The sequence below is a fragment of the Mirounga leonina genome, unplaced genomic scaffold (assembly GCF_011800145.1).
Source record: "Mirounga leonina isolate KUSES-001 unplaced genomic scaffold, KU_Mleo_1.0 Mir_166, whole genome shotgun sequence".
Lineage (NCBI taxonomy): Eukaryota > Metazoa > Chordata > Mammalia > Carnivora > Phocidae > Mirounga > Mirounga leonina.
Window position 1 is genome coordinate 25060948 of NW_023270418.1, and position 18969 is coordinate 25079916.

Here is an 18969-nt window from a genome sequence, read left to right on the forward strand (position 1 = left end):
AATGAAGGGGAGAAATCGGAGGGGGAGATGAACCATGAGAGACGATGGACTCTGACAAGCAAACTGAGGGTTTTAGAGGGGAGGGGTGTGGGGGAATGGGTTAGCCCAGTGATGGGTATTAAGGAGGGCATGTATTGCATGGAGCACTGGGTGTTATACGCAAACAATGAATCATGGAACACTACATCAAAAACTAATGATGTAATGTATGGTGACTAACATAACAAAATAAAATTAATTAAAACAATAAATTAATTAATTAAAAAAAAAGATGTGCCTTATGGCCCAGAAAAAAAAATCCCATACATAATGCCACAGTTATATTAATAGTCAAAGGGAACATAACAATTATTTAAGAAAAAAATTACATATTTTATATATGCAACCTTTTGGCCTTTAGTTCACTAGTATGGAACGTTTTTCAAGATTAATGATAAAATGAAAAGAATTTCTTGACACACAAATTTAGTTCCTTTGCTCTGAATGTGTTCAAGAGGAAACAGGATACCTTATTTAAAATGTGCTATAGAGAATTACAAGTCATAGAGAACAGGCTAATCTTTATTTATGGGTGCTCACTTTTTGAACAGTTGTGATTGTATAAATACCTTTCTCCTTATCAAACCGGAGTGTAGACGGAGATGTAAGTAGTATTTCATAATCAGCAATGTCAGAATTGAGCTCTCAGGAAAAGTAAGAACCAGGCTGGCATTATGAGGGAAGCTATTAGTTTAAGGACAGAAGTACAGAAAAAAATGAGGAAATCAGGTGTTAGAGTGTCTTGTACAAGTCAGGATATACACTATCATATTTGATATCTGTACAGATTAAGGAATCAGCCAAAGCCCTCAATTCATCTTTTGCTTTCTGTGGTAATTTTTATATGCCATAGCTTTCTCATGGCATTTTTCACTTCTGCATTTCTCAGTGTGTAGATGAGTGGGTTGAGAAAAGGGGTCCCAATAGTATAAAATACAGCCACCATCTTGTCCATGGGGAAAGTGGTTGGGGGGCGTGTATATATGAATATACATGGAACAAAGAATAAAACTACTACAATGATGTGAGAAGTACAAGTAGAGAGAGCTTTTTTCCTCCCTTCTGCACTGTGGTTTCGCAGGGAATGCAAGATGACAATGTATGAGATCATCAGAATCACAAAACTGCTTGAGCAAATGACCCCGCTGTTAGACACCAACAGTAGGTTGATCATGTATGTGTCCATGCAAGCAAGTTCCAGCAAGGGCTGCAAATCACAGCAGTAATGATCAATCAAATTCGGTCCACAGAAGGGCAACCTCAAAGCCAGGATAATCTGGGCTATAGAATGGATAAAAGACCCTATCCATGCAAGAACAATCAGGATTGTGCAGACCTGCTGCCTCATGATGGTTGGGTAACGTAGGGGCTTACAGATGGCCACATAGCGATCAGCAGCCATGAGGATGAGGACATAGATCTCCATGCAGCCAAAGAAATGTAGTGCAAAGACTTGAGTCATGCACTCATTATAAGTTATGATTCTTTTTGCAGAGAGTGAGTCCACAATTAGTCTGGGGGCTGTGGATGTTGAAATGCAGGAATCAGCAAGAGACAAATAAAATAGGAAAAAGTACATGGGGCTCCCAAGTGTCTGGCTGAACTTGATGGTCACTATAATCAGTAAATTCCCTATCATGGTTCCCATATATAAAATGAAGAAGATTACAAATATCATTTTCTTTTTCATAAGATCTTGTGTCAATCCTAATAGGATGAACTCAGTTACGCTGTTATTTTGCTGCATTATTTCAGGCAAAGTGGAGAAAGCGCAGGTTAGAAATAATTAATCTGTAAAGAAAGAAATATTATGAAATGATACTCCATTTTGAGATCATATCCATATGCTTGATCATGGATATGCCACTTACCTGTGTGTAATCCCTTACCTTTCATGTTTTTTTCTTCTGAATAAAGTGGAAATCATAATATTTATTCATAATCTATTCACTTGATTGCTTATGGAAACAATCAAATATATCAATAATTAGAGTACCTGATTCTTCAGGCATAAAAAACATTAATTTAGGGGATTTGGATTGGGAGGGTATCTTTCTGAGCTGAATGTCTTTCTTTAGTTTATGGCAAGATCCTTTTAGGGTAGAATGTTGACAAATGGAGAAAACTCATGCATGATTTACATAATGCCCTTTCACACCACTTGAAACTGGTAGTTCAGTTATAAAGTATCTTCTCGTAAATATTCTGAACATTCAAGGAATGATGTAGAAACTTTTGATAGTGTTCCCCTTAATGTAACCTGAGAGAGAGAGTGAGAGAGAGAGAGAAGGGAGAAACAATATTTTAGCAGTGAGCTTTCCTCAATTAATCCAGTCCATCCTGAAATTTATTTTAATCTGTTAGTTTGACTGTTTATTTCCTGTTACTTTAACTCTCAATAATTTCTAGTTGTTTGTAGTTTTAAATTCAGCTTCTATCATAAAGCTTTGTACTTTTGAAATTGTACGATGTTGTCCAAAATTAAATCTTTGCCTTTTTTTATTATGTTATGCTAGTCACAATACAATACATCATTAGTTTTTGAGGTAGTGTTCTATGATACATTGTTTGCATATAACACCCAGTGCTCCATGCAATATGTGCCCTCCTTAATACCCACTCTTTGCCTCTTTCAGTATTTTAATGGGTCTTTCAGCATATTTTCTTAAGAAACAAGGAGAGACTCAGACTAAATAAATATAAATAGAGAACATCTGGCACAAAGAAAAACATTTTTTTCAAATTTCATGTTATTTTAAGCACCAGGGATTTAGAAAATGAGCTAAGGAAGTTCCAAGTCATAGCTGAAACTTTTCAATAGAATTCTTGGAATCTATATTCTTGAGTGTCCCATATTCTGACTTCAGTAAGAGGAGACAGAAAGAGGAAGGGAACTAATATTTATTTATATATGCCTAACAGTGGAATAACATTCTCTGTCCTCATCACATATATTTTCCAAATAGTAGCACAATTAAAAGCATAAGTGACAAGTCATTTAAGTATATTTACCTCATGTATTCCAGACAAAAGCAAAAGTTTCTCAAATATAATTAGATTTCAAGGATCAATCTTTAAAAACTTAATGCTTAGGGTACCTGGGTGGCTCAGTCACTTATGCGTCCGACTCTGGATTCCACTCAGGTCATGATCTCAGGGTTATGGGATCGAGCCCCATGCCAGGCTCTGTGTCTGGTGTGGAGCCTGCTTAAGATTCTCTCTCTCCCTCTCCCACTGCCCCTTCTCCTGCTCACACACACACTCTCCCTCTCTCTAAATAAGTAAAATCTTTAAAAAAAAAGTGCAAATGAAAATGGGTCAAATAATTGATTTCAAAAGAAACTCTTCTTATTAAAAATGTGAATAGATAATCAATTTCATTCATATCTAAATACATTCAAATTTAAATTCCAATTATATATCTTTTCACTTATCAGATTAATAAATTAAATAAAGACCTTTTTGAAAAATGTGTTTTTTTTTAAGATTTTATTTATTTATTTGATAGAGAGAGAACACAAGCAGGGGGAACAGCTGGCAGAGGGAGCGGGAGAAGCAGACTCCCCGCTGAGCAGGGAGCCCGATGCAGGGCTCGATCCCAGGGCCCTGAGATCATGACCTGAGCCAAAGGCAGACGCTTAATGACTGAGCCACCCAGGTGCCCCATTGATAAATATATCTTAACAAAGACTACTGAAAATAATGTGGGAAACAATTGATCCCACACAATTTTGGTAGGGGTTTAAGGCGGTGCAATTTCTTGGGGAGTGATTTTCAGCATTGATGATACTTCAATGGCACATAGACTATGAGTCCATTTGCCGCAAGTAATCCACTCACAGGCACAAGGACAATCACAGCAGTCCTTTCCAAGTTGGCCAAAGGTAAGAAACAACTTCAATGCCCATCAGAAGGAAGCTAAATGAGTCAGGGATGGTATTTTATGCAATAATAAAAAAACTAATGATGTAATGTATGGTGATTAACACACAAAAAAAGGAAGTGGATATATATGCAATGGTTTCTAAAATATTTTGAAAAGTGATAGAGTTCAGAACGCTATGCAGAGGATGGTAATATTTTCATTATCAGCAGAATAATATATATCACACACACGGACTCTTACCAATTAATTGTATTTAAGATAGTACCAAAATTACATAATATTTGTGGCCTCAGGGTGGGGAAGTTGCTTTCTTGGAATCAAAGTCAGGAGGATGACCTGTGTCTTAAAGTATTTCCTTTGGTAGTTGAAAATATGTCATAATCATGTTTCATTAAAAATAAAAGCTCAAAAACCTTCTCTTAGTAAATGGTTTGTTAATCACATTGGCATATTACTGGTTCATAACAACTGTCTTCTGGCATGGGCTGCTGGGACAGCAAGATTCCCAGGGCCAGATGAGATTTAAATGTCTGTTTAAGAGGGTGAGTCAGCTAGAGACAGTTCTGGACTCAAGGCTCTTTACCACATCATGCCCCATGCCCCAACACTGCCATTCACTACGGGTTCCCCTGCACTCTTAGAGAAGTTCGCCAAATATGTTCTTTGTCCAACTCTTCAGCAAATAGGAATGAAAACTTTTCTGTTGTTTCTAACAGTTAAGTACAATAAAAAGACATCTATTGGGCGCCTGGGTGGCTCAGTTGGTTAAGCGACTGCCTTCGGCTCAGGTCATGATCCTGGAGTCCCGGGATCAAGTCCCACATCGGGCTCCCTGCTCAGCAGGGAGTCTGCTTTGCCCTCTGACCCTCCCCCCTCTCATGTGCTCTCTCATTCTCTCTCTCTCAAATAAATAAATAAAATCTTTGAAAAAAAAAAAAGACATCTATTTATCTATGTATTAATTGATCAATCTGTCAATCTATCATCCATCTACCTGATAGAGATATAGACAGATACTTGTATATTTCACATAATAATAGATATGAGTGGCATACATTGGAATGAAGCACCATAAAGAGGGTAATTTTTATCTGTTCACGGCTGAATTTAACATCTAGAAAAAAGTACATATTTAATAATAAGTATTCATAATGTGAATGAAAGAATTAAGAGAATTTCCTATTGATACAATCCAATAGTGTTCAGTCCTATTCAATATGCAGTTACCACTGAAAAGGGAAGCTTACTCCATCCAAAGTAAAATCATCAACTCCATGGAGCATTTCCTGGAATGCTCAGATATTATTTCTCTTTGCTTAGATCTCCACCCGGAGCTGCTATGCGTTTCTGTTTTTCTGTCTTCTCAGTTTCGATTGTAAAGCTCTTTTAGAAAATTCCCTAAATTTTCTATCCTTCCATAGATGCCTTTTACATGTTAGATGCACACTATGGAATCGATCAGATGAATTTTCTCAGAGTATTAAAAACAACTAAGTTAATCCCCAAGAGAAATCTTACCAGTTTTGATAAGAGCTTTTGCAAAGGTTAGGATGTTCATTCGTACTCTTTTCTTCTCAAGGTAATTTGGCTGTACTTTACTCAAATGAGAATTAAGAAAAAAAGTGTTTCTAAAATTCTATCTGATCTCTTTTGATGCCACTGAGGCTCAGGTTCTTACACGCATGCCAGAAGATAAAGTTTGTCCTGGATTCATCCCACACTTTCTTAAACGTACCCTCACATGTAATTTTGACTGGGAAATGCTTCTCTTTTGCCTTTCCTGCAGGAATATTTAACATGAATGATGCAAAATATAGGAGTCTGGGGAAGGTCATTCCCTAAAGTCTTCCTTTCCTTTTAATTAAGAAGTATTAGCTAGATATGAGAAAGAACTTAATTTTCAATATGTATTATTAGATTATGGGAAAAAAGTGATCAATTCTTGCAAGGGGCTTATGTGGGCCATAAATGACGTATTTTGACTAAAATAAAAAAAAAAACAGTGATTATCTAGTTATCTAGTGGCCAGGGCATGGTTCCTGATACCATTATCAAAGAAAATGAATTAAGATTTCTTAAAGAAATGACGGATTCTAGGTCTGCGGCAGGGAATGTAGGAGATGAACTGGAACATCTTGTAATTCTAGAAGGGAAAGAAGTGCTAATACACACACACACAAAGACACACACACACAACACACACACACACACAAGTACATTCACACTGATGAGAATATGCCAAAGGGAAACAAGAGCCCATGGGAAGAGCCTCCAGTGCCAAAATTTGGAAAAGATTTGAGCAACAAAATAAATGACACTGAGTTGAAATATAACTCATAGTGTAAAAAATCCACAAGTTCATAATGATATAAATCACTTAAATAAATAACTAATAAATAGGGGATAATAGATAAAGCTCCCATAAAAAGGAATTCATAACGATTTTGTAGGTACTCTGCTCTCAAAGGTTATAGGATAACACTCAATCTCTTATTTGTAGGCTGCACACAAGTGAGTTCCTTTTAAAAAACACATTGTGGAGTGGGGCAGGGGGGAGTAAAATTTAAAGAGAAATATGGAAGACACTACCTCAAACATGTGATCAAGGTTAACATCAATGGTGATGAGTCACATTGAAAATATGTACCCACTGGCAGGATGTGATGCAAATGGCACTTTGCCTCTGTGACCTTTCTCCCAATAACCCATAGCCCCAGTCCAATCTTGAGTAAAATATCAGACAAACCCCAAATGAAGGTTTTTATATAAAATGTTTGTCTAGTTCTGCTCAAAACTGTCAAGTTCATCAGAAACAAGAAAAGTTCAGGGGTGCCTGCTTTGTTCAGTTGATTAAGCCTCCGACTCTTGTTCTGGCTCAAGTCATGATCTCAGGGTCCTGGGATTGAGCCCTTCAGGGGGCTCCACACTAAGCAGGGAGTCTATTTCTCTGTCTCTCTCTCCCTCTGTCCTCCTCCTGCTTGAGCTCTCTCTCTCTCAAATAAATAAATAAATTAAAAAAACAGCAACAACAAGAAACTTTAAGAGTGTACTTACCATGATGGGCACTGAGTAAACTATAAAATTCTTTTAAAATTTTTTTAAATTTTATTTATTTATGTATTTATTTATTTATTATCAGAGAGAGACAGAGGGAGAGAAAGAGCACAAGCAGGGGGAGCATAGGCTTAGGGAGAAGCAGGCTCCCCTCTAACTAGAGAGCTCCATGCAGGGCTCATCCCAGGACCCTGGGATCATGACATGAACTGAAGGCACAAGCTTAACCTACTGAGCCAACCAGGTGTCCTTAGAATTGTTGAATTATTATTTTATCCACTTGAAACTGATCTAATGCTGTATGTTAATCACACTTGAAATAAATAAATAAAAGAACATTCAGAGAAACTGTCACTGTCTGGAGTTACTGAAGAACACACAACAACTGAATCTAATGTGGTATGCTGGATGACATTCTGGAGAAGAAAAACGGCATTAGTTAAAATCAAAGTAATCTGAAAAAAGTATGGATATTTGTTAAAAATAATATGTTCATGTGAAGTGAATTCGTTGTGACAAACGTACCATACTATGTAAGATGGTAACAGGGGAAACTGAGTGCAGAGCATATTGGAACTCTATATCATTTCCACAATTTCCCTATAAATATAAACCTTTATAAAATATAAAGTTTATCAAAAAGAAACAGCTTATTTCATTTAATATGTCATCAAAGTTTATCTGTCTTGTAGCATGGGTCAGAAATATATTCTTTTTCAACGCTGAATAATATTCCACTGTAGGTATACCACAAAATCTGCAGTCTATGTCCCATTTTGAGTCTAAAGACCAGAAACTGCTATAAACTGATAAGAGCTGATGTCCCTGTTTAGGTCCATAGGCAGGAGGCTAGTGTAGAATCAGGGAAGAGTTGATGTGTCAGTGAGCAAGCCATCAGACAGGAAAAGCTAATGTTTGAAAGCACTCAGGCAGGAGATTTCCCTCTTACTCAGGGGAGGTTAGCCTTTTGTAATTTGCAGGCCTTCCTTTGGTTGGATGAGGACCCTACTTTAGTGAAAGCAATCTTCTTTATTCAGTCTATCAATTCAAAAATTAATATCATCCAGAAAAATCTCATAGTCACAACCCAAAACAATAGTCAAAAAAATATCTGCGCACCCTGTGGTCTAGGCAAGTTAACCCATAAAATTAGTCAGTACAAGTTCATTGCTTAACTACCTAGCACCTATATACATCTCCTTAAACCATACTTAAAGTTCAAGTAAAGAAAACACGGGGAGTCTGGGTGGCTCAGTCAGTTAAGCGTCTGCCTTTGGCTCCGGTCATAATCCCAAAGTCCTGGGATTAAGCCAAGCTTTGGGCTCTCTGCTCAGCAGGGAGCTTGCGTCTCCCTCTCCCTCTGCCTGCCTCTCTGCCTACTTGTGCTCTCTGTCCCTCTGTACAGAGGTCCCTCATTATGTGGGGAGAGCGATGTGTTTCACGACCCCATTAATGTCTGAAATTATAGAGGGTACTGAACCCTACATATACTATATTTTTTTCTATACATATATACCTGTGATGAAAGTTAATTTATAAATTAGGCACAGTAAGAAATTAATAACAATAATAATAAAAAAGAAAAATTATAACAATAAACTGTAACAAAAGTTATCTGAATATATTCCCTCTCTCTCTTTCAAAATACCTGGATGTACTGTATTCACCCTTCTTGCTGTCATGATATGAGATGGTATGATGTGAATGACATGGCACTGTGATGTACAAATAGGATACTGCTGACCTTGTGATATTATGGCAGAAGGAGGATCGCCTGCTTCTGAACCTCAGGTAATGAAACCTTGGAAAGCAAAACTGTAGATAACCTGTGACTTTTCTGTTTCATAAAGGAGTGCTACTTTGTACACCCAACTTTATGGCTCTATGAATCCGAAAACACCAAGTTCATGATAAGCAGTTCTGGCTTCACAGAAGCTTGATGGCCATGGTTAAGTGTTTAGTCTCTGCTAAGGCCTGGTTGCAGGCCAAGAGCCATTTCTAAAAAGAAGAGCAATTATCTGTAGAGGATGGCAGGACTTTGCTCCAAAATCCTGAGGGCCTGCACTGCAATTCATGTATAGAGGACAGCCAAAGACTCCAACAGCATCCTTTTCTTTTTTTTTAATTTTATTTTTTTATGTTATGTTAGTCACCATCCAATACATCATTAGTTTTTGATTCCACGATTCGTTGTTTTTATATAACACTCAGTGCTTCATGAATCCTTTACTTCCATTGGCACATGAAGCACAGTAGGACTTGCTGAATCCTGACACCCATGTGGAATAGAAGCTTTCACTACAGCCTGGACCTGTAGCAGAACCGTTTCTTTTTTCTGAGCTCAATGCAAACTAGCAACTTTTGAGTCACTTGATAAATAGGTCAGAGTAAAACACCCAAATGAAGAACACATTGGTTTTCCAATCCAAAGGGGCCTAATGAGTATTGTGTATCTTTTTGGTGTTGGAGGGGTTAGATGGACCAAGATACCCTTCACCTTAAAAGGGATATCTTTTGTTTTATTTATTTATTATTATCTTTACATTTTATTTATTTTATTATTATTATTTTTTATTGACATATAATGTATTATTTGTTTCAGGGGTGCAGGTCTGTGATTCATCAGTCTTACACAATTCACAGCACTCACCACAGCACATACCCTCCCCAATGTCCATCACCCAGCCACCCCATCCTTCCCACCCTCCTCCACTCCAGCAACCCTCAGTTTGTTCCCTGAGATTAAGAGTCTCTTATGGTTTGTCTCCCTCTCTGGTTTCGTCTTGTTTCATTTTTCCCTCCCTTCCCTTATGATCCTCTGTCTTGTTTTATTTAAGTTCAAGTTAGTTCACATATAGTGTATTATTAATTTTGTGGTAGAATTTAGTGATTCATCAGTCACATATAACACCCAGTGCTCATTACATCAAGTGTCCTCCTTAATGTCCATCCTCCAGTTACCCCATCACCCTACCTACCTCCCTTTCAGCAACCCTCAGTTTGTTTTCTATAGTTAGGTGTGTCTTATGGTTTGTCTCCCTCTCTGTCTTTATCCTATTGTATTTTTCCTTCAAAAGGGCTATCTTGATATGCTCTATACTCTCGGCCACTGGAAAATTCACTGAGTTTCAGTCCCCTGAATTTTAATTGTATTTATTTTCCATCCTCTGACCCAGAAATGTCTTACTAATAAATCTAGAGTAGTTAAGTCTTGATCACTACATCCATTCAGCATAATGTCATCAATATGACAGACCAGTATGGATATCTTGTAGAATGAAAGATAATAGAGTTCCCTATGAAATAAAATATGACATAGTCCTGGCGAGTTGACAGAACCCTGAGGTAGGGCAGGGAAGGCATATTGCTGGCCTTGTAAGCTGAAATCAAACTGCCTCTGATGGTCCTTACTGACAGGGAGATAAGAAGCAGTTGCCAAATCAGGTGCTGCATACCAGGTATCAGAGAATCTGTTAATTCGTTCAAGCAAGGAAACCACATCTGGTACAGCAGGTATAATTTAGTGGATTCTCCACCTGGTTAAGCTTATAAGTATCTACTGTCATTCTCCAAGATCCATCTAACTCCTGCATAGGCCAAATAAGTGAGGTAAATGTGTATGTTGTAGGAATCACCACCTCCGTATCTTTCAAGTCCTTGATGGTGGCGCTAATCTCTATGATTCCTCCAGGGATGTGGTATCACTTTCGGTTTACTCTTACCTACGTAGAGGCAGTTCTAGAGGCTTCCACTTGGCTTTTCACCACAATAGCCCTCAGTCCACATGCCAGGGAACCAATGTGGGGATTCTGCCAGTTGCAGAGTATGTCTATTCAAATTATGCATTCTGGAACTGGGGATGTAACCATAGGATGAGTTCAGTGACCTATTGGTCCCGATGCAAAGTAGGCCTGACCTAAAACTCCAGTGACAATCTGTCCTCTGTAAACTGATGCTCTGCCTGGTGAATCACACTGTTGTTGAGGGTTTTCTGGAATCAATTTCAGGTCAATGCCAGTGTCCAGGAGTTCCTGAAAGGTCTGCTTATTTTCTTTTCTCCAACACACACTTTGACTGATAAAAGGCCACAGGCCTCTTTTGGGGAAGGCTGAGGGAAAGATTATTATAAGATTTTTTTAGCAATGTCCCAGAGTCCTTCCTCAGGAAGACCCAATCTCCCCTTTATTCAAGGAATTTTCACTCTATAAACTGGTTTGAGTCTGGGAATTGATTGTGAGGTCATGAATCTCTGCTGTTATGATTAAGTTAGACTTCTGTTTACTTAACCTAGACCGTTTTTACTACCCAGATCAAGTAAAACTTGAATAGAGAGGCTTCCTCTCTATTTGACTTCTAGGAACAATGTTATAAACTAGCCAACAATCTGATTATGCTTGTATTGATTATTCTGATTGCTGTTTTGAATCTTCTGTCCTTTATGGGAAGCATGCCCACCTTGCCTTTAAGGTTGTTGAGTGCTACCAATTGGCCACTATTATCTAGGATCAAATACCTCCCGTTGCATTAGGATTTCCAGTTTACTGACACTAAAGGTCTTGTTTATAGAAAACAGTGATCACAGAGGTTTTCAAGGATGCTGGGACTAGCCTGACAAATTTATTTCTCAGGGTCATATGAAAGGTATGTCTTCTGGATCCTCCCAGGGGGGTTAAGTAAATCTTAAATGACAAATCCATTCTAACATTCCAATCTCTCCATAGCGTTAAATCGCTCCCTTTCCATTAAAACCAAGGAGGTTTTGCGTTTCTAATTAGCCTAATGTGGTCCACCTTTTCATTCATGCTTTAGCGACTGAACAGAAAAGCTTAGCTTTTCCTCAGTTCCAGCTACAATATTAAATGAAGAATCTCTTCTTAGTGACCCATATCAAGAAATTTGACTTTATTGAATTTTATGTTTCTTCCATGATTATTCTATATCTAACTTTATAAATTAGAAAACTCACATAGTTATTCTGGAGTGTAGTGTGTTTCTCATGGGTCACATTTAGTACCTCACCGTTAGGGGTCTTCTGGGAATCATGTCTAGTTATAGGTCTAGGAGCAAAGAGGGTGGTGGGGGTGGGTCCTGAGGAGAATGAACCCTTTTTGTAGGGCAACTGCCTGGGGTGGGGGCCATCACAGTTTCCTTAGGAAATGCAGAGTTAATACTTCAGGCTAAGAGGGAGAAGCCACATCAACTGCCAAAATGTCTCATCTTTTCTGTTCCCTCATCCTTCCATTAATCTAAGGAAGAATCTGGTTTTCAACAATGACTTCTTTCTTAAATCGTCATCCCATGTCAAGTTCTTCTGTTTATACTTTTAAGTATTTCTTAACCTTTTCTATGTCTCTGTGTTAGATTGAGTTCCCTAGATGTAAATTCTGAGATGAGGATTTTACTGAAAATGATTTATAAGGACAAGGGTGGAGGGAAGCTGACTACAGTACAGGAAGAAGGTTGTGGTCTCAACTGGGGCTTAGCATCAGCTCGGAATCAAGGGAACTCTGTGGTATCCATTGTAATACAAGACTGGTTCCACCTTGAGGCAAAGGGACCAGCCTATCTTTCATTGGCTCCTGCTGGGTCCTAGGATGATGGGCATAGCCTATAATTTCATTCTGGAGGAAATATACAGAAAAGATGGGGCACTGAGCTCTGAGCTATTAGTAGCCCAGACATACAACAACTGGGACATTGGAGGATTGAAGGGAAGTGGAGCTGAACAGAGCAGTGCCCACCACGTTCTGTATCCTCACTGACACCACCAGATTTCAGGCCTCCATCCTTTCACACCCAAATCATTATATTAACATCCTGCTGCCACTCTTGTTCCCTTCAATCCATTTCCCCCACTGATAACCCATACAGCTCTCATCTCAAACTGAGATCAAACTGCATCACTCACTGGTTCAAAAGTCCTCCCAATGTTTGTCCCATTGTATTTAGCAGTAAATCTTAACATGATTATGAGACCTTTCTTCATCTTCCCTATTCCTGTCTCTCCAGGTTCATATCCTGCTGTTTACCTTTTATAAGCTCATTGTCTAGCACACTGCCTGGCACACGGTGGTAGTTCATTAAATAATTGTTGACTGAATAGATGAATTAACAACCACAGCCACACTGATTTCTTGAGGTTTCCTGCATACTGATTTCCACCCCCTGGCCTTTGTTATGTATTCTGTCTTGTAGGAATGCTCCTACTTCACCTGATGTGAACATATTCACACTGCTGACTTGATTTCATGTTTCAGGTTCCATGTTGCTTGTCTTTTCATCTTGGAACCTTTCTTGACCCTCATTCTTTGCTGTGTATCCCTCAAACCTGCTTCCATAGCACCCTGTGAAGCCACTACCTTACCATTTATGACAAGTTTTTGTCATTTTCTGCTCCCCTCTGTGTATCTCTCAGTGTAACCAAAGCTCTGTGAAGGCAAGACCCAGGTTCCTAATGATCTATGACATTAGGGCCACAGAGGGTAATGGGATGATAAAGAAGATTTGTATGGTTGCATGTAGGAAGACTTCCACCCACATCACTCCCATTATCAGGCCACACACCTGCTGATTCATGATGGTCATGTAGTGCAATGGCTTGCAGATGGCCACATAGAGGTCATAGGCCATCACAGTGAGCAGGATGACATCAGCACCTCCAAAAAATGTTCTCCAAATATTTGGGTAATACAGGCATTGAATGGGATGGTCTTCTTTTCACGGAGTGAATTTAAGATCAGTGTAGGGGTGTTGACAGAAGAATAGCAGGCATCAATGAAAGAGAGATAGGCCAAGAAAAAGTACATGGGGGACCCTGATAATGGGCTGGTAGTGATATGACCACGGTGAGCACATTCCCTACCACAGAGATGATGTAGATGACCGAAACCACAACAAATATGATTTTCTGCATCTTTGGATTCTCTGTGAGCCCCAGTAGAACAAACTCTGTCACATTGTTCCTATTCTCCATTATTTAATTTTATGACTAATTGCATTGCCTGAAAAAGAAATTCCTGTTGATTAATGTAAACTTGACTTTATTAAGCTTCTTCATCTCATAAATAGTAAATGCCTAGATTCTACTGAGTTGTGGATTCTCATGAGGTTTTTGAGATAGAAAGTAGTAATGATTTCTTGAAGATCATCTGTGCACACTTCATTGTATGGATGACCAAGAACTTATCTTGAAGTAGTGGTATTGGCAGCTAAGTTTGAAAAGAGTGTGCAGAAATGGATGTCAAGGCTATGAATATAGAGCTAGTAATTTTTCCCTTATCCTTAGGAAATGGGGACCCATGGAAGGTAATTGAGGATATGGGTGGAAGGATGAAAAGGAATTGGAGGAAGCATGACTCTTGCATACAAGTTTGGTAAAGATCTTTGTGTGCCTTGATGAAGTAGGATGAGGTTCAGTAAGGGGATGCAAGCCAGTGACAGAAAGCCCAGTATGAGACCATTTATAATAGTTGACAAAAAGTGTAATGGTGTTTCTTATGAGAATGTAATAAAAGGCCCCAGGAGCTACTACAAAAGAATTGATAATACATGTTGTCAAATCCAGTAATATTATAATAGCTGATAAATATATTTGTAATGATTGATTGGAATGTGTATGGCATTGCAGTAACCTGTGCGGTTAGTATTATTTATCTATTTTGCAAATGAAGAAACAATTGCAGAGACTGATGTTAATAGTAATCATAATGATAATATCAACTAAAACTTACTAGTTACTTGCTGTGCTCTGTTTTTGCAGAAATGTGGTTGTTTAATTCTCACTACAAACCTGTGAGATTATTACCACTATTATTTTATACTGCTTTTACACAATAGGAGATACAAACATAGAGAAGAAGTTAAGGATCCTGCCTATGGTCAAGCAGATAATAAAAGGTAGAAACAATATTAGATCATATTATATTTGTTAAATTTCCTCCAAATTTTTAATCCTTGCCCTACATTGTTATGTAATAATAAGTGATATTGAATTAGTAATCTGCTTTTGGCATGACCATAATAATTATAATGACATTAATGTTATTTCAGAAAAATGTACATGAGGTAATTTCATGAACACACACACGCACGCATGGAATCCCTAAATATTAATAAAAAGGTGGTACTAGTTTCATTGAATTGAACTTTTACCTTGACCTCTAATGCAGCTCCATTTCCTCCCTTCCCAATCCCCTTACAATCATGGGTCCCTGGATTTTTCTGCACAATGTTGAAAATGACTACCACAGTAGTTAAGTGTAGTGTATTGGTTTGAAAATGAGAGAGACTAGCTTGGAATCTTGCCTTTTGCACTTGCCACTTCTTTTATCCAGGGTGCATTTCTTGGCACCTTACATCATTGCTTCTTCATCACATAAAGTGAGAATGATCATATCCATATCCCAGGTGTTATGAGAATTGATTGAAGAAACATATATAAACATACCCACCACATTACTGTGGGCACATTAAAAACTTTCACCTATTTTTGTGACTGTGTATGCAGGTAGGAGATAGGAAGAATTGGTATTTTGAGTGAAATACAGATAAATATTTAACCATGCAATAAGATCAGGAAGGTTCATCTCCAATTTTACTTTTCAAGAAGCCACAGAGACTCACATTATCAATAGCAGTTAACCTCAGGAAGGACTGTCCCTGGTCATGCTTGGACTAAATGACTGGTGATTTATATCGTTCATTACTCATATTTATGTCTTTTCTGTGTGTGGAGTATATACACATTATTTTCATGCTCATGATTAGTCTTGAATGTAAAGGAGGTGTCTCACGGCAGAAGAAAGCTCCTGATGTCAGAGAGCTGGGTCCTAAAAATTGCATAATTCTATGAGCCTCAAAGTTTTCATTTGCTAAATTAGGTTAATGACATTTACCAACTATCTTTTGAAGAACTGGTGTGTGGATAAAATATTACTGTATTTGAAAAATGTTGAAACATATTGATTACTACATATAGAACATACCAATCTTTAAGATGCTTCCATGCTACTGAAAAACTTACCTTATAGACTTGGATGATCTAAATGATGTCTATGGGATTTCAGAAATAATTTCGTCTTCAAACCGACCTCATCTTGGATAGGAAACTTTCAGTATGAAATATATGAGACACTCAGACAAAGACTATTTCAGTAATTCAGTAATCACTCAGCAGTTCTTGAGAAAGTTTTTTCTATAAGTCTAAAATTTTCCTCTTAGCCTAAAGCCTCAAAATTCTTCATAGAAAATCTGGGATTTGATTTTAGAATGAATTCTTTTAGCACACTACAGAGAAAAGATCTCCAGATGGATCTGGTCTCATAGGCAAGAGGCAAGAAATATGGAGGAAACACTTTCAGATGGGTCATTCCTACCATAATGAATCTTGCTCTGGAAATGTAACCCCCCTCGCCCCCCGCTACAACACTTTCACCTGGCACTACATGGATATTTAAAGAGGTTTCCAAAAAGATTCAAGGACCTTGGCTTTTAGCTGCTGCTTCCTCTCTCTGGAATTAATTATCTCCTTTGATGGAAAGACTTTGTCTTAGAAGCAAGTATGCTGAAGAGACATGTTTGAGAAACATCCAGTTTTGAATAAGAAATTGCATAAAAATAGTAGCTCTGGGTTTCGTATTACTAAAATTTAAGTGTTATTTATATATCCTAGATATAGGTCTTTTTGTCATATATATCACTTACATATAAAAATATAGTGTATCTATTTATATATAATTTATATGTAAAATTCTATATAAATTGCATATAATATAAAATGCTTATATGTGTGTGTGTGTCTATATATTTATATAGTTTTTCCTAGTCCATGCATTGCCTTTTCATTTTAAAATTTAAATTCATTAAATTTTAAAATTAAATTCATTTAAAATAATGGGTGACTAAGTTGTTAAGTGTCTGCCTCTGCTCAGACCCTGATCTCAGGGTCCTGGGATCAAGCCCTGAGTCTGGCTCCCTGCTGAGCAGGGAGCCTGCTTCTCCCTCTCCCACTCCCCCTACTTGTGTTCCCTCTCTAGCTGTCTCTCTCTGTCAAATAAGTAAATAAAGTCTTTAAAAAATTAAAATAAAATGATGACATCCAATGAGCAAAAGAGTTAAGAGTTAAAATATTAACAAATTCTAATTTTCAGTTTTTCTTCTAGTTATGATTATTGTGTGATATTTAATAAATATTGATCTACCCCAAGGTTAAAAATACTCTTTCTAGTATTTTTATAGGTTTATCTTTTAACATCTAGGTCTTTGACTTGTTTTGAGTTAATTTTTGTGTATGGTGTTAGATAGAAGTTGAGGTTCATTTACTTCTCAGATGGATATCCAATAGACCCAGCGTAATTAGTTGAAAAAATCTATTCTTTCCCCCGTTCAATCACCGTAACATCATTGTAAAAAAAATCACACATTTAGGTCTACTTATGGACATTCTATTGTTTCAATGATCTATATGCTTATCCTTAGAGCAATACCACACAGTGTTGGTTATGGGAGCGTAATATAAATCTTTAATTTAGCTAGAATAAGTTCTCTAATTGTTCTCTCCCCCACCCCAATTTTACCTATAAGTGATAGCATACAGTATTTGACTTTCTCTTTCTGGCTTATTTTACTTAGCATAATGCTTTCCAGATTAACCATGTCATTGCAAATGGCAGGATTTCCTTCTTGTTAAGGCTGAATAGTATTTATCTTCTTTATTCATTTATCTATTGAGGCACATTTATTTTTTCCCCCATATCTTAGCTTTTGTAAAAAATGCTAGAATAATCATGGGTGTGCAGATGTCTCTTCAAGATATTGATTTAAAAACTTTATTTATTCATTTGTTTTAGGTAGGTTCCACACCCAGTTTTCAGCTTGAGCTCATGGCCCTGAGATGAAGAGCCACATGCTCTACTGACTGAACCAGTCAGGTGTCTCCAAGATACTGATTTTAAGTCTTTCAAATATACCCAGAAGTAGAATTCCTAGATCTTATAAATATGGTAGTTCATTTTTTTTATTTTTTGAAGTCTTACCATATTGTTATCCATAATGGACATGCCATTTTATATTCCCACCAACAGTGTATAAAGGTACATCAAAAACTAATGATGTAAGGTATGGTGATTAACATAACATAATAATAAAAAAAATAAAAAAATAAAGGTTTCCTTTTGTCCATATTCTTGCTAACATTTTTTATCTCTTGTTTTTGTTTTATAATAACAATTTGAACAGGAATGAGATGATATTCAGTTGTGGTTTTGATTTACATTTTATTGACAGCTAGAGAGGTTGAGCACCTTTTCATATATACTTTGATGATTTTATGTCTTCTTTGAAAAAAATGACTATTCAAGTCTTTTGCCCAATTTTAATTGGATTATTTATTTATTTAATTGCTATTAAGTTGTATTAATTCATTAGGTATTTTATTTTATTATTTTTGTAACCCCTTATCAGATATATGTTTTGTGAATATTTTTCCCATTCTGTAGATTGCTTCAATGTACTATTTCCTTTGCTGTGCAGAATTCTTTAGTTTAATGTAGTCCCCACTTGTTCATTTTAGATTTTGTTGCCTGCTTCTTTTTTTTTTTTTCTGTCCAATCCCCGAAATTCTTTGGAAGACTAATGTCCAAAATCTTTCACCCTGTTTTCTTCTGGGAGGTTTATTTTATTAGGTCTTATATTTAAGTCTCTGATTAATTCCAAGTTAATTTTGTGATTTGTGTGAGATAAATAAGGACAGTTTTATCTTTTCCTGTGAAAAATGCCATTGGAATTTTGATCAGGATTGCATTGAATCTATAGCTTTGGTTTGTTTGGATATTTTCACAATATTAATCTTTTTAATCCATGAACATGGAATACCTTTCCATTCATTTGTGTATTCTTCAATCTGTGTCTTCAGTGTCATGGTTTTCAGTCTACAATTCTTTCACCTCCTCAGTTAAATTTATTCCTAAGACTTTACTGATTTTGAGGCTATT

General features: G+C 37.1%; 1 protein-coding gene across 1 annotated transcript; it reads right to left on the minus strand.

Annotated features, from left to right (window-relative positions):
* Positions 1 to 713: 713 nt before the first annotated feature.
* On the minus strand, positions 714 to 1786 carry LOC118015575 (olfactory receptor 4C11). Its single transcript, XM_035012318.1, has one exon. The coding sequence runs from the start codon at positions 1784 to 1786 to the stop codon at positions 854 to 856; it is 933 nt and encodes a 310-aa protein (XP_034868209.1). The 3' UTR covers positions 714 to 853.
* Between the last annotated feature and the right edge of the window lie 17183 nt (positions 1787 to 18969).

What these genes read in the sequence shown, in the direction of transcription:
- LOC118015575 (XM_035012318.1), bottom strand. Translation starts at nt 1,786, where the DNA reads ATGCAGCAAAATAACAGCGTAACTGAGTTCATCCTATTAGGATTGACA.